The sequence below is a fragment of the Centropristis striata genome, chromosome 24 (assembly GCF_030273125.1).
Source record: "Centropristis striata isolate RG_2023a ecotype Rhode Island chromosome 24, C.striata_1.0, whole genome shotgun sequence".
Lineage (NCBI taxonomy): Eukaryota > Metazoa > Chordata > Actinopteri > Perciformes > Serranidae > Centropristis > Centropristis striata.
Window position 1 is genome coordinate 7,004,205 of NC_081540.1, and position 16,767 is coordinate 7,020,971.

Here is a 16,767-nt window from a genome sequence, read left to right on the forward strand (position 1 = left end):
TGTCTTTAGTTGATCTAAAACTGTACAAAGCTATTCCTACAAGAAACTAATGCACTGAATTTCTTTTCCCTTCCTTAGACAGGTGTTTTTGTTGCCTAACATGTTTAAAACAGTGATCGTCACCTGTTTAAAACTTGCTCTTCATACTTTATACAAAAAATTGCAAATATGGGCTGTAAAAAGCTGATATATGGGGTTGTTTATTGAAGAGGAAAGTGTTGCAAAGTCTTATTTGGGAGAGGGTTAAAAACGGAAACCTCAGGGAAACCAAATCTATGGATCTGGGAAAAAACACTGTGTCCGTGTGTCTGCAGGTCTGATGATCCCCGTCTATTGTGTGGTGGAGCACGCAGATATGGGCGTCGCCGGAGACTGTGAGGGGCACGGCGACCGTCACGCCGAGTTCGTGTTGGTTCATAAGGATGTCCTCTTCACGCAGCTGGTGGAAACGGCACTGGTCGCTCTGGGATATTCACACAGCTCAGCTGTACAGGCAAGTGGTAAGTAGAGTCTGTGTGTGTGTGAAACCACTGCTTATGACTTCATCACCAAGCAGAAAAGTTCATCAGAGATTCATCTGCTTTCTGATTTCGTGCTCTTCCTAAAACTCACCAGTTTGGTTCTGTTAATCCAATAAGTTAAACTGTTAATGACTGGAGCTGTGTGTAATGCATCCAATGATCACCACACCCACATGACTGCAGGGCTGCTCCGCTCTGCAGGAAACACTCACTGTCCTCAAATCTGCCTGTTTTATTTCAGTTTTTCCTCTTTCCTTGATTCAAAAGGGTCATGTAATAATTGTACATGTTGGTACGTCATGTAATTATGAGTATCAGTCAAACTATTCTTACACTAGTCTTAACTAGTCTTACAATTCAAATATCTGCAACCTGCACACCAGGCAAGAAGTAGGGAGAACTTTAAACTGTGTTTTGTGCAGCACAACACAGTTCTAGTGTCATGAAGCATGAAAAAAGAACATTGCAAGTTATATTTCTTTGATAATTTATTTTACAAAAATAGAAAAACATTTTTACAAGCCCCCACAGATGTTACCAAAATTGTGGGTGGAAATGGGTTTCCACATGCTATACATATTGAACTATTGACATTTTTACAATCTCTCTTGTCCTCTCCTCTGAGCTCTGTGTAAGCAGTTCAGTGGGAGTCAAACATGGTTTCTAAGTTGCGCTGAGGACCACAGAATGTAATGTTTTTTTTACTGAATCGGGTTCATGCAAATCGTACAAAAACTAGAATAAAGTGATTTTGATAAATATCACAATTTTAAGCTCAGATTTGGTTACTGTGGACTGATGGAAAATGTTAATTTAGTGTTGGAAATGTAAAAATTAAATAATCTGTTTTCTGAGCGGCGAATGCAATTTTAGCAGAAATCTCCAAAATGTCAAACGTTTATGACACTAAATCACAGCATGGATTTCTTCATGGTGTTCCTCGACTTCTGGGTGTCTCACTGTGGTATTCTGGAGGGATTTTTGATCATTTTGATGAATTCTCTGGTGGTCAAAAATGCTTAAATATGGCACCAAATCTGTAGACATAACATGGTCATGGGAGTGCTCTAATATACTTCACATGTGATTCGTTCAAAGGCAGTCGAAAATTTAAAAATTCTATTTTAATTTCTGTTTTCACAGTTTGTGGCTTTGATTAATGGTGTTATTTTGGTGATTTGTTTTTAAGAAAACATACCTTCATCTTGGTGGGAATTTAGAGAATCATTGCTCCACTTCTGAAGATGTTAAATCCTTGTTTTGGGGCATATTTGCTTGATTGACAGCCCGGGTGGTTTGCACTTCCTGCTCGGCTCCACCCAGGCCTCTTCCACTGGGTTTCCTGGCACCAAGATGAGGTCCAGCAGTGCGCGTCACTGTTGTCACATCCTGTTTTTCTGCAGGTCATAATTATTGAAAAAGCTGAAAAACAAATCTAATTTGATGACAAACTTTGGTAGGCATCTGCCTCTTTTTCCTCACATCTGGGAAACGCAGGCATCTAAAGTTTTCCATTATTACATGTTAATGGGAAACATCTCATGTTTCAGTGTTTCTTTGGTAATTGATGAGAAATTAATTATTTCCAGCAGCAGTTTAATAGACTGGGTTCCAGATGGGTGGGGTGTGCCACATGGGTACAACGAGTACTGAAATGTTGACGGTCACAGAGAAAGTATTTACCAAGAAGGTATTCCGGAGATAAAACTTATCTCCTGATGTGATCCCGTTCACCCATCTGGCAGCACGAAGGTTAAACCAAACACTAAATCTGTATCTGTGCAGCTCAGACCAGCACCAAAACTTTTTCTCATCGTTTTGAGATCAAAACAAGAAGGCAGACAACATCCAGCCAACCATGAAACAACAGCCTTTACACACACACACACACACACACACATACGCACACACACATACGCACACACACGGAGCAGGGCAGTTTGACATTCCTGGTGTGTCCCGTAAACACAGGGCACTCTAACCGAGCGGCCGACGCCCTGCGACCCCCCTCGCCTCTCCTCAAATGGCTAGGTTTTGTTCTGAGAAATAAGCCTTTTCTTTTCAAATAAATAATTTTTGGCTGGAGTCATGCATTTTTCCCCCAGTGTGGTCACAACCAAAATTATACAGAGTCTCTTCTATTTTCTTCTGCCATTGAATTGCATCTTGCATAACTTTGGCTGGACGAGTATTTTTAAATTCTTAACTGGCACAGGGGGTTTTCTTTAATTAACTTTCACATTATGGCTAATTAAAAAGCAGCTATTTCTTATTTAGGGTATATGGTTACTGCTCTGGGTTTAACATGGGCTTAGGTGAAGTTCTGAGGAAAAAAATCTAACTAAATTTAACTTGTTTTGGGAAGTTTTCACTGATATTACTCATTTCGAAAAAAACATTTACCGTATTTTAAGGTTTACAATCCACTAGAGGTTCCCAGAAAAAACCCAAGCCTTTTTTTTAAGAAACATACTGCACTGAGTACAATAAACATCAACCACATGATTCCATAGATGTTACACAAGTACACATGTGGAGTAATCAATAGTTTCATTCTGACATGGGCAGGTTGCTCCACAGTGTGAGACAGAGTGAAGCTGTTTAATTAACGCACTTTTGCTTTTTACTTTTTTCTTTTTTCTCTTAAACCTACCATGATGCCTACTTCCTTTACAGTTCTGTCTTTTATAGGCATTAGCAGGCTTAATCTTAATCTTTTTTACATTAGACCTCAAGATATCTGAATGAAAATGGGTTCTATGTGAACCAACAAGTCTCCACTTTAAGGTTTTTGGCAGCAAACCACGCATTTTTAACTCATGCAGTATAAATGTATAGTTTCGGCTACTGTATTTATATATTTTTTCATACTGGGGTCCATAAACAGTCTTTGAATCCCATAAATTGGGTATAACTTGAAAGCTGAGACTCTTCTGGATTCAATGATGATGTCAGTCCCCATAGAGCACTTTTTTAAGCTCGACCTCACTGTATAAATGGACCTGTTGTGACTTCTAGGATAATCACAGCCTCATGAAACTTTACAACAACAAATTAAACACCAAGAGCATTCAGAGGATGTCTGGCTTCCCTAGGTGTATTGACAATAAATGGGTTTCTGAGCAGTTTCCAGAACAGAAGTCCTCAATTTTTTTGCAGAAATCTCCAAAATGTCAAAAGTTTACACCAAATCACAGCATGCATTTCTCTGTGGTGTTCCTCAGGGTCTTGGTGTATCATTGTGGTATTTTGGAGGGATTTTTGATCTTTTCAATGAATTTTCTGGCAGTCAAAGATTCCTAAATTTGGCACCAAATCTGTGTGACAAATAGTATAAAAACACTTTCACGGTTCATCTAAATGAATTAATTACTTTTTAAATACATTTTTTATACCTGATATATCACCTGATACACAGTGCTGAGCTGCTTCTCAAATTAGTCTTCAGGTTACCACTTCTAAGTGGCATCTACCGTTGCCCAAAAAAGAAGAAAAATGGGTTTATAGTGGGGATGGTTGGAGTGGAAGAGGTGAATTTCTTCTCATTTTTATGTATGAAATGTAATGGCAGTACTTGAGTAATATTGTAAGGCATTTTTATATAGAACTACAGATAATATTGGCTCTCTCAGTGGATCGTTTGGGCTCTAGATGAAGCCCTGCTTAGTTCAAAATTACTAATTTTCGCTGGATAAAACAACAACTTTGACTTCTAATGGAAGACTTTTAAGAGCTGCTCTGTAAATTCCCATCAGTAACTGGTTGCCGACATGTCAAAGTATTAACAATGATTTCTGAGGCAGGACACACTATAACTGCCAGTTATGAGAGGAAATATAGTTGTGTCAGACAGGAGAACAATGAGCTCATCGTGTTTATCTGCTGCATCAACATCTCAGTTTGAGCCGCTTCAGTCTGTAATGTTGAGCTGATTTTACATTTCTCCTCTGATTCATCAAGTGTGGAGTCCCAGGAGAACAGGCTTTGTTCTTTTGCCCCTATCACCAGCATCCTCATGCAATGAAGACACACACACACACACACACACACACACACACACACACACACATGATTGAGGCTGGCGGGCCGAGGCCAGGCATGGTCTGTGTTTGATTTAGCAGATCCTAACGCGATTAGGCCTGTTTAGATTTGCACTTCCAGTCACGGTTGTTGGAAGGCCAGGGGAATGTTCAGCCCAGGACGATGCTCCAAGACTGGGAGGGTCGTCTGTTCCACTCCCAACACACACAACAACAACACAACACATCAGGTTGACACCGATAAGAAAACACAAGAACATGACACTAGAGTTCTGACATACAACAGAACCTTAACTCTGGTTATTTATCCTGTTTGTTTGTGTTCTTCAGGCATCATTAAAGTGGGCCGCTGGAAGCCGATGCCCATCCACTACCTGACAGACGCTCCGGAGGCCACAGTGGCCGACATGCTGCTGGACGTTTACCACATGGTGACGCTGAGGATCCTCCTGCACAGGTCAGCATGTGGTGCTCATTTACTGGGTTTAATTTACATTTATTAGCTTCAAATGACACGGGATTAGGAGGATTATGGACTTTATGGAGTCACGACTGCTAGTTGTTACTGATTTTGTTTGTATTATTAATTATGACCAGGTGGAAGAAGTATTCAGATCCCTAACTGAAGTAAAAGTAGAAAAGTATCAGGAGCAAAATGTACTTAAAGTAAATGTACTCATTACGCAGAATCAACCCACTCAGATTGTTAAATATATGCCAAATATATTATTGCATTATTATTTTTGATGCATTTATGAAAGGAGCATTTTACTGTTTTCCAGTAAGGGCTCATTTTAACTACTTAATATCCATTATGTGGTTTAATTTGTAACCATGTGTAATCACTTTAAATGTATCATGTTTTTATGTTAAGTCTCGACGTGACAGGAGTAAACGTATTAAGTTACATAAGAACCTCAAAATTGTACTAAAGTAAAGCACTTAATATACTTAATTATATTTCACCACTTATTATGACTATTTCCATATTTTCAAAAAAGGAAGGAATAACCCTAAATGATCTTTTCCATTTCAATTACATCAAAAATCTACACAATTACAATACACAATTACACAAACATCTGTTTTACTAATCCGAAAACTGAAGTAAATGGGGTCAGGATTTAACAAAATCAAAACTTTATAAAACATCTGTTTCTCACACAATCTGTGCAGTATAATCCAAATCTTATTTATCTAGTCATATGATACTTTTCACTAAAATCTTACTATTAAAAAACACACAGGGACAAAAAGTGTGTGAGAGTGTGTAAAAAAAATATATTATTGGTATTGCTAAACACGGCCTCCATTTAGTTCCATTCATCGAGGATTTTCTCTGTTTTTGTGTGAAAGAATCTACGTTTTCTTCCAAAATTAGAACACAGGATAAGTAATTGATGTACAAATGATCATTTTGAGAGTAGATCTTAGTGTGCCAGTGTGGATATAAAGGCCAGTCTCATACCCTTCTGTTTATATATTATAGTGAGAAATGGGGACACAGTGGGAAAATCATAAAACTGCTCAGGGTTCAGAGGGCTACATGACTGATGGTGCTTTTCAGTTTCTAATGACAAAACGTTTCCCGTGTGCAGCTTCGCGCGGCTCGAGGATCTGCCGTCAGAGCAGTGGACCCACGCCACGGTGAGGAACGCCCTCAAAGAGCTGCTCAGAGAAACCAACCAGAGCACGCTGGCCAAAGAGTGTCCTCTCTCCCAGGTGAGTTCTCAACAGCACCACTGCTACAGGAAACACTAAATCACCTGTTAATTGAGACTTTATTTATACTTTCAAACATCTCTTTTCATTAAACATTTATGCAAGCAAGGGGGTTTTGGATTCTTCATAACGAGCACTTTTGATACTTTAAGTACATTTTTGAATGCAGCACTTTTACTTTTAGTGGAGTAATTTCACAGTGTGGTATTAGTACTTTTATCATAGTAAGTGATCTGAAAACTCTTTCCACCACTGTTACACACACACAGATAAGTATTTTTTCTAAACACATGTGGTTTCATCATCAATTCACCACAGAGTGCACTGTATAATCTCTTTCTCTCTCTCTCTTTCTCTCTCTCTCTCTCGTTAACACACACACAACCACTAACACACACACACACACACACACACACACCAGTATTGATACCGTCCCATGGGAAAGGATGCAAACACGCACACCTCAATTATGGTGCTCACACACACCCTGCAGTCATTAGACTTGAGAGTGTGTCATTTGGACTTGTGATTTATACACAGGACTTAGTCATGATGTAATTAGTGATTAGGGGAAGTGTGTGGGTGGTGTGTGTTTGCAGCCTGACTCATGTGAGTTTTAATCCTCAGCGTTTCCCATGTTGAGCTTCAACGACACATGTTAGCATCTCCTCGCTCTGCACAAGTGAGAGCAGGGTGCATGCTGGGAACGACAGACAGGGTGGGTGAGGAGTCTCAATAAATCAGCAGTGACTTGGTCAGTTCTGTAACAGAAACTCATCACCCAGTCTCAAGGCGCTGCCACTCCCACAGCTGCTCAGGCTGCTCATGTCTGGATTAAAGAGTTTAATATGTGCTCCTAATTTTTTGTCCTTCTCTCTTTCTGTCAGAATATGATCTCAGCCATCATGAACAGTTCCTACTACATCAACGTCTCCACCTCTAAATGCCAGGAGTTTGGACGCTGGTACAAGAGGTACAAACGCATCAAAGGTAACTCTCCCTGCTCACACTTGTCCATTTTCAGACTTTGGCTCAGTCAGACTGCAGTTTAAAGTGGCCCAAATCAATTTGTTTTGCTCATATGTGACTCAGATGTGATTTGTAAACAGCACAAATCAAAAGGAGTTTGATGGACTTTCATATGTGGTCCTAAATTGGATACATGTCTCATGTTTTCTGATGCGACCTCAGTCTGAGCCGCTGGTGGCGGCAGAAGTCACTTGATTAATTATTATGATGCCACCAGTCCTGGCTCCGACTCCTCATCCACACATACCTCTGTGCAGACGTAGCAGCCATTTCTCCACGAAAAGTGTTTCCATCCACTAATTTCTCTGCACATTTTGAAGATTTGCATGACAAAAGCTTGATGGAAACAGCAAAATTTGATAAAACTTTTGAAAATGTGCATCAAAGTTTTTACACTCGCTTGAAGTGGTTTTTGTCTTTTTCTAAAAATTGTTAATGCCCTAAACAGGAGATGGAAACACTTTTTCCAAATAACTGACTAATCAGCTGTTTCCTCTGACATGAAAGAACATTTATAAGTTTCCAATTTGAATCTAATTCTTGAGGACTTCTCTCCATTTTCTCTCGTGGGTGGCCAAAGTTGTCCGATTTGCAACATCTTTTTGTTGTAGTTTTCTCTTTACTTCTTCTCCTGTTCACTGACGGATTAGCCTACAGCAATACATTATACACTGACATCTACTGACCAAAGTACATTTATGCAGCTTTGTTTATTCGCTCTAAACCAGTTGATCAAAACATCTCTAATTCACATTTTCTTTAACGCAACATTTCAAGTTTTCGCTTCAAAATTTGCCCGACTTTAATGGAAACACGGCTCTTTCTCCTGTCCTTCTTCTCTTTCTCATCTGGTCTTAACCTTGCTAGCTTCCACCATAAATGCTGACTTCAGTAGCCTCTATGTTCACTTCCACACACAGCGTGGAGTCTGATATGGATCAAAATTGCACATTAAGACCTGCAGCGTGAACGTAGCCTCAGCTGAGTCCTGACACAGCTGAGGAAACATGGAAAGAGCAACAGGTTCTGTTATATTACTGATGCAGTGAGTCAGTATTTATTTCCCTTTCTGCCAGAATCTTCCCTTGAGCAAGACACTGGACGCTCATCAATTATCTGTAATCAGTGATCGTAGATATCAACATCCTAAGAACTGACTTGGATTAATCGTTCTGGCATAAAGTAAAAAGTCTTAACTAAATTAGCTGACAACGGAAAACTGCTTTGTCAAATTCAAACACATGCACATGGATGAAAACCTCTTTTTGCAATCATTGTGGGGCGTTTGAACACAATTTTTCACAGTAATCTGGCTCCTCGTGTGCATGCGATCACAGTCTGCCGCAGGTGTTGCTTCTCTTCGTGTTGTTCAGTAACTCCGCCCGTCTGTCGGTGAGCTGATGCAGTTTATCGGCACGCTTTCCTCATTAAATTCTCCCACCTTGTTTAAAACTTTTAGGGACCAACTCTTCAACTTGCACCTCAAACATCAACCGCTCCGCTGTTTTTATTTGCCTCATGTTGTGTTAAAAAGTCCCGAAGGTGGAGACTGTCAGAGCGCTCTTTAAAGCTGACACTCACTGCTAATCACAACTCGGCTTAATATGACTCACCTGCCTGGCTGCCTTTGTTTTTGTGATTGAGTTTCTTTAAATGTGATGCTTTTTAATGAAGTTTTTCCATTCTTCTGTCCACCCCCTGTGTGTGTGTGTCAGCCTGTATGTGTCTAATCTGCTGCATGAGACGTCTGTCACTGACAGCTCTCAGTAGGAAGGAACTGTCACACATGGTTTGCATTAATGTCACCCTTAATACACATGACAAAACTAAATGCTCTTAACTCCTAATGGAAAACAGCAGCAACCTCCCAACACACACACACACGCCATGAAAAACCCAGGAATAAGAGCTCTTCTTACACACACACTGGGAAGGTAAAAATCTGAAGCCCTGCCAAACCTCACTCCAACTTTTATTCCCCTAATAACCCAAAATGTGACTCTGAACCAAACCCAGCAGAAGCATAATAAGAAGCAGATTTGTGTGGAGACGAGCAGAGAGGCTGTAAAAATCCAGCGGAACAGAGAATTTCAATGCAAAGACAAAGAGGAAACACTCTTCACCTATTTGAGATTAGTCGACAGTCAGTAAAAATAGGACTTAAGGCACCTAAAACGAAGACTTTCCCCATGAGATCACTTTAAACCTTTTGATCAATGTGCTGTAGAAAAAAATCACAGCCTAAAAAAGGGTTTCTTCTGCACAGTATTAATGCTGGAAACACTGTGGCAGATTTCACCTGCATTATTACAGCCTTTCCACTGTCCACTCCTCTCTGCTCTGTGTAAACAAATTTTCTGTGAATATTTGGCACGTGACTGTTTGTCTCAGCAGAATCAATCATGGCTTCACAGTGTCCCTGAGGAGCGGAATTTAATGTTTTTAACAGGATCTATTAATTGCAAACTGGTTTTTTTGCAACGTTTTAAATGAGACATGAAGAATAAAGTTCTAATTTCTACCATAATACCTGTTTTTACAGTATCTTTTTACAATAAACAGTGTTTCTTTGGCGATCTCTTTAAGGAAACACACATTTGGGGTTCAGAGGGTTAAAAGAGCAACACTTACACCAATAGGGTTAGCAGGGTGCTAAAAAGTTTGAATTAAAATTACAGAAATGTTATTGGAAGAAAGTGTTCTGTTGGTTGTCTCTCTTTGAAATACAAAATGCTGCTGGCATTTGACCGATCGATCAATATAAAATAAAAATATTGTCTTTATTTATATTATCTATATGTTGCATATGTGTGTTATGCAATGTCTCAGGCTGTATTTCCTGGGCAGCATCCCAGGTAGTCTGAATGTTCACTGATGTGGAAACATTATAGGTGAGGTCATTAACAGTATATATAGTTAACAGGTCAGTGGAAGTGCAGTCCATCTGGGCTACAGCCGAGGAAATGAAAACACAGCTATTTTTTGTGGCACAGCGATACAATAAACATGACATCAGCTTTAAGCTCTGTAGGGGGGTCCCTCTGGAATATTTTGGATAAACAACCTTTTTGTAGGCTTTTTTTTCATGCATGCTGGCATCTTATTCACATGCAGAGTACAATTGTTAATTATTGAAATATTGAAGTTTGTAGCTCACCACAAAAACTGATTAATTATGAATTGTGATGTATAAAAAGGAGAAGATGTGTGGCGCGTGTCTCTAAATATCTGTTATTTCCTCCTCAGGTGAATACATTGAGAAGATGGCGTCAGCACAGGACAAATCAGACATTAAAGGTACGTTTATTCATTTACTGACGGCTTTCTTATGACATAATGCACCTTGTGATGGACGTCTGGGCTTCAGTGACCAAGTGAACAGAAGAAAAATTGGCAGACTGCAGCAGGTTTAAAAGGTTAAAGGCCCAACATCATGGAACCAATCATACTTTAGGATTCAACAATAAATTTAGATAGATCTTGTTCAAGTATATTAACTAGGGTTGTCAAAAGTATCGATACTTAAAAAAGTATCGATCGGATACAATACTCATTTTCAAAAGTATCGAGTATCTGAAGCTTGTTATCATAGTTGCAGTTTCTTTTTGCACAACTGTTTTTTATTATAAATATTTAACCTGTGGTTCTGTTAACTTTTACATGTTGCATTTTTCTTGTTAATGAAAATATTTGTTAAATTTTTAAAAAACTTTGTTTTTATCCTTGTGGTATCGAAAATGGTATCGAGTATCGAATATTTTCCTGAGTATCGGTATCGAGTTGAACATTTTAGTATCGTTACAACCCTAATATTAACACAGACGTGTTTGTGTGTGTGTGTGTGTGTGTGTGTGTGTGTGTGTGTGTGTGTTGACACAGTGGAGAGAGATCTGGACCTTAGCGCCCTCAGCCAGCGTCCTCCCTCTCTCCTCGCCTCCCCCATCCATCTGGGCTCCCTGGGCAGCCCCGGAGCCCTGTCCATGAAGAGTGGAGGACTGGGGGACTCTCAGACCTCCAGCCAGCCTCACTGCCTGCCTCACCCCGCCAGCCAGCACCACCCAAACGCACCGCTGCGTCCCCAGGGTCCACCTCTCCTGAGCCACGGCAGGCTCCTGTCCCCCCAGCTCTCCCCTCAGCTGGTCCGGCAGCAGCTCGCCATGGCCCACCTCATCAACCAGCAGCTCGCCGTCAGCCGCCTGCTCGCACACCAGCACCCGCAGGGAGTCAACCAGCAGTTCCTGCACCACCCGCCCATCTCACGGACCTGCAAGGGCTCCGGGGGGCCAAACGAGCCTGGACTCAACTGCTCGGGGTCCGAAGTCTCCTCCAGCATTTACCAGCAAGTCAGGAACGAGCTGAAGAGGGCCAGCATCTCTCAGGCGGTGTTCGCTCGCGTGGCTTTTAACCGCACACAGGTGAATAAGAGGACGTTACTGTTTATGAGACATGGTGCAAAAACTTTCACACTCACCCCTCTTTAATTTAATTTCAAATATTTTTTATTTGGATTTTTCAGACACATGTTCATGTTGATCACAAAGTAGACAGTAGATCCTTATTTTTAACAAACAAAAAGTGCAGGGTTTAACACGTATAATTAACAATCCCACACATAACAATAATTATCCTGTTTGTTTAAACTTTTGCAATGGGAGAGGTATAAAGTAACTTGATATAAGCTATAAATGACGGTCCAAATCCAAACTTCTCCAAGACCTTGAATAAGTGCACCCACTCCACCCGATCGAAAGCCTTTTCGGCATCTAAGGATACCTCAAACAACACACTCAGGTGTGCTGTTAGAGGTGGGGTACAGAATGTTAGATAAACGTCGGACATTAAAGAATGAATGGCGGTTCTTAATAAAACGCGTCTGATCCTGTGTTATTATTGAAGGGACCACATCATCCAGTCTGTGTGCTAACGTCTTGGCGAAGATTTTCACGTCCGTGTTCAGGAACACTCACCCTTCTTTGTGTGTGTGTGTGTGTGTGTGCGTGCAGGGGCTGCTGTCAGAGATCCTTCGTAAGGAGGAGGACCCTCGCTCGGCCTCACAGTCGCTGCTGGTCAACCTGAAGGCCATGCAGAACTTCCTCAACCTGCCAGAGGGCGAGCGAGACCGCATCTACCAGGAGGAGAGAGAGCGGAGCACCAACTCCAACCACAACATCCCCACCAACCACATCTCCAACACACACAGACACCCACAGGTACACACACACACATACACACACACTCACTCACAGGACTGCACAGTTGCAATGACTAATACTACTCCTGCATGTGGACAGTGAGAGAAAAACAAACAGACTAGTTTGTAGCATCATTTTCTCATGAACTTCTATACAATCTGACTTCTTCTTGCAGCCAGCTGGTCATTAGAAAGAATGCAGGTTTATGGCACTAATACATTGTCTTAAAATTTAAGACCCGCTTGTTTCATACACTCCTCAGCTACTGCATCAAACTTGGCTTTAAGAAAGTGTATTATGCAAGCCAGCAGAGTGACAAATATTTTTTTGTAATTTTCCTTTTTTTTTTTTACATTTTAAGAGCTGTTGCAATAATGTTGCAGTTTAAGTATTTTCACAAAAGCATAAATCCACCAAACCTTTATTAAATATCAGTTAAACTTTAGTGAAATTGTGATGAATAAACAGTAAATTGGCTGGCTAATCTCACCTGTTATGTAACCTTGTTTATGTAGAAACCTCTTTTTCCAAGTTTGATCTCCGTGTTTCTTATCGTGCTCTGTGCAGACAAAGTGCAGCATGTCCGCTACAGAGCTTCCGCTGAAGCTGGACTCGCTGGTGAACATCTCGTCAGGCATCTATGATGAGATCCAACAGGAGATGAAGAGGGCGAAGGTCTCCCAGGCTCTGTTCGCCAAGGTGGCTGCCAATAAAAGTCAGGTCCGTCTCAAAGAAACAACAATTTTTAGTGTCTCAAGATGCATACCTTGTTTTCATAGAAAAGGCTGCAAACAAGTTATTTAGAAAGGAACTGTTCAGCGTCTTGTTGTCATGTTTTTAAGAATTAGTTTACACACACTTACCTCCTGTTACACATCGATGTACACGTGCACACAGCTCCGAGCTGAGCTGACGATGTTTGAAGGAGTTGATGAGGGTGTAACATGCAGGTGTGTGTGTGTGTCTGTGTGTGTGGGCGTGCGGAGGATCTGATTACACGCTGTGGCATACCATCATGTCTCCATCCTCGGATAAACAATGCGGGTGATGGGAGCTGAGATCAAAGCAGAGTCTGGAGGGAGAGACGGGTGAACGAAGAGAGGAAGACGACGGTTTCAAAAGCAATTTAAATGCCTTTACTTAAAAAAAATGAGACTAATTTATTACCAACACAGGAAGAAAGGGTTTTAAAGGAAGCGTGTGTGTTCTGAAATCAGAAAATAGCCAGAAATTGAGTGAGGGATGAGGGGAACAGAAGGATGCAAGACGGAGGAAAAGATAGACAAGATGACGGAGGGATGATCACATTATTACCATTAATTTCCAGGCTGAAGGCTGCGCATAAACAACAGCTGGTGGCAGATCCTGGGTCAGCCTAGCAGAGATAATCTAATCTTCACACACACACACACTCTTGCAGACTCTCACTGCTCCCCTCAGACTTTTTCCTTCTGTTTTTTCTTTCTTTCTTCTCTCAGGGAACGACTTCACTTCTGCTCTTTTCTAACACTATAAATAGTATATTTATTTTAGAATTCATATATATATATATATATATATATATATATATATGTTATTCATTCACACACAGAGGAAAACCCTCAGAAAAACTAAAATAAAAATGTAAACATATCATAGAAACAAACAAAATAATATTGCTGACAATAAGAACACGACATCAGCACAAAAAAAGCATTTTTCTCAAATGTCACTAAGGAATTAATTGAAACAAATTGAACAATTTCCATTTTTACAACCTCTACTTCCAACCCCTCTTGTCCTCTCCTCTCTGCTCTGTGTAAACAGCCTGCAGTTCAGTTCAGGTTACGCTGAATTTTTTGTCACGTAACTGTTGATCTCAGCTGAGTCATTCAAAGCTTCATAGTTGCGCTGAGAAGCTCAGAATTTTATGTTTTTTACTGGATCTGGTTAGTGCAAACTGTTTATTTTCAGTGCAATTTTTAAATGAGACATGTGATGAAATATCACTATTTTAAGATGAGATTTGGTTTATTTTTCCTGAAAGAAGCCATTGTCGATGATTAGTCAACATGATCTGGAAATTATCGAAATGATTAGTTCAAGGACAGTCAGAAATTTGAATATCTGATGATAATTTCTGTTTTTGATATGATAAATGGTGTTATTTTGAGGATTTTTTGGAGGAAATCTAATCCGCTGGTGGGCTTCATATGTCAAACAAAGAGTGAAACTGTACCCACAAGGCCAAGAAATGTTCTGGATCAGACATGTGATATGCTGATATTACAAGAACATATTGTCAGTAAAAACAGCAGAGTGACATAAGCCGAGCAGTGATGGAAACCACAGCCACACACAGCGCGGCAGTCTGCTCCAAACATACACAGAACAAACAAACAATGTCATGCATCAAGTGGAGTCTTAGCTTTTCAAACACCCACTGCTTACAAGACGAAAAACAAACAAAATCTCCCACAAAAATCTTGTTTTTAGATGTCACAAATGAAGGAATTTTACGAAAAAAAGTGCAGCCATTAAATGATCATTAAGTAACGAAGCACCTAAATCTCCTGCAGGGCTGGCTGTGTGAGCTGCTCAGGTGGAAAGAGAGCCCGAGCCCTGAGAACCGCACGCTGTGGGAGAACCTGTGCACCATCAGGAGGTTCCTGGCGTTATCGCAGGCCGATAGAGATCAGGTCTACGAGGAGGAGTCGAGGCAGCAGCACAGCGACAGGCTGCACACGGTCCTGCACATCCCAGACCAGCAGGTACAGACATGCAGCCAGCAGCTCCGCATTAATCTACCAGAAAGATTGTTTTTTTTTCCTTTTTTTTTTTAAACCAATCAGGGAATTCATCTGTGGTTATTTTTGAAGATTCACAAGCGAAAAAGCTGTGTGAAAATCCAATTTTTTAAAAATACACAACCACTCTCAACCACACTGCAGCCCTGTGCACGCTATAGACACAAATCAAAGAGTTTTTACGAGTGAGAAAAATCCGAACATGCGCATTTCTTGATGTGCCGCTGAGTAAAGTTTCCTCTGTCTGTCTCCCTCCCTTCTGTCTGTCTGATCCCACCACCTGCTCTCTCCCAGCAGCCCTCCTCTTTGTCATATTCGTGTCCCATAAGTCATTGAAAATAGAAGTGGTAAATGACCAGCCCACACATTTCCTGCTAAACACTCCTCCATCCCACCCTCTCCTCAAAACCAAAATGCTCTCCCGTCTGGCCCTAACCTCAATATTATTCAGAACATTCCCTGTAATTATTGAAGCAGAGAAAAAGGAATTGCCATTATCTTTATTTAGGTCCTTTAATTTTGATGGACCACAGATTTATGGTGTTGGATTCCTGTGTTTGGGTGTGCTGGCGACCCCACCCTCTTAATAAGCTCTAGTAGTGTGCTTGTTTGTGTGATGACTCTGGGAGTTCAGCGTGCATGTTGGCGGCTGATGGAAGCTGGTCAGTGACACTTCCGCTTGTCGTACATTTGCCTTAATGACTCTTCAGAGGGGCACTGACTTATTACTGACATCTATATTATAATTACACATTAGGATGCTGGATACATCCACTTATAAGCTGTCAATATTGCCAAGTGAAGTTTTCCTTAATATGTTGAGACAATTCTCCTTCTTCTGAAGCCAAATAAACTCTTTAAAACCCCTCTTGAAACCAGTGGTGGAAAATAACTAAGTACATTTACTCAAGTACTGTACTTCAGTACAATTTTGTGTTACTTGTACTGTACTTGAGTATGTCATTTTATGTAACTTTTTACTTCTACTCCACTACATTTTGAGGCAAATATTGCACTTTTACATTTAGCTGACAGCTTTAGTTACTTTTCAGGTCAAGCTTTAACATACAGCAAATTGTATGATCAATTTAAAGTGATTAGACTTCTTCTTCGTTAAAACCTCATAAGAGTATATTATGTTTTTAAAATGAGCCCTATCTTTACAAAATGAAAACGCTGCATCAGTACAAATAATCTAATATATTTTGAACATATAAAACTATCTGAGTGGTCCATTCTGCGTAACGAGTACTTTTACTTTTGATACTTAAGTACATTTTGATGCTGAATCAGTTTTGAATGCAGGACTTTTACTTGTGGTGAAGTAATTTCACAGTGTAGAATTAGTACTTTTACTTAAGTAAGGGATCTGAATACTTCTTCCACCACTGCCTGAAATGCTGCAAACAACAAACACGATGATATTATAGAATATGATGAATTGCTGTAGATTAAACTCCCCAACAGAACATAAAGG

At 40.4% G+C, this 16,767-nt stretch overlaps 1 protein-coding gene across 1 annotated transcript in view; it reads left to right on the forward strand.

Moving 5' to 3' along the window:
* Positions 1-16,767, forward strand: part of LOC131963103 (DNA-binding protein SATB2-like) — a 38,581-nt gene that overhangs the window by 17,276 nt on the left and 4,538 nt on the right. The window contains exons 4-12 of the mRNA XM_059328246.1: positions 315-500; positions 4,892-5,018; positions 6,160-6,283; positions 7,171-7,273; positions 10,559-10,609; positions 11,192-11,727; positions 12,316-12,522; positions 13,072-13,224; positions 15,063-15,254. Coding sequence (XP_059184229.1) covers positions 315-500; positions 4,892-5,018; positions 6,160-6,283; positions 7,171-7,273; positions 10,559-10,609; positions 11,192-11,727; positions 12,316-12,522; positions 13,072-13,224; positions 15,063-15,254 — 1,679 coding nt within the window. The remainder of the gene's footprint in view (positions 1-314; positions 501-4,891; positions 5,019-6,159; positions 6,284-7,170; positions 7,274-10,558; positions 10,610-11,191; positions 11,728-12,315; positions 12,523-13,071; positions 13,225-15,062; positions 15,255-16,767) is intronic.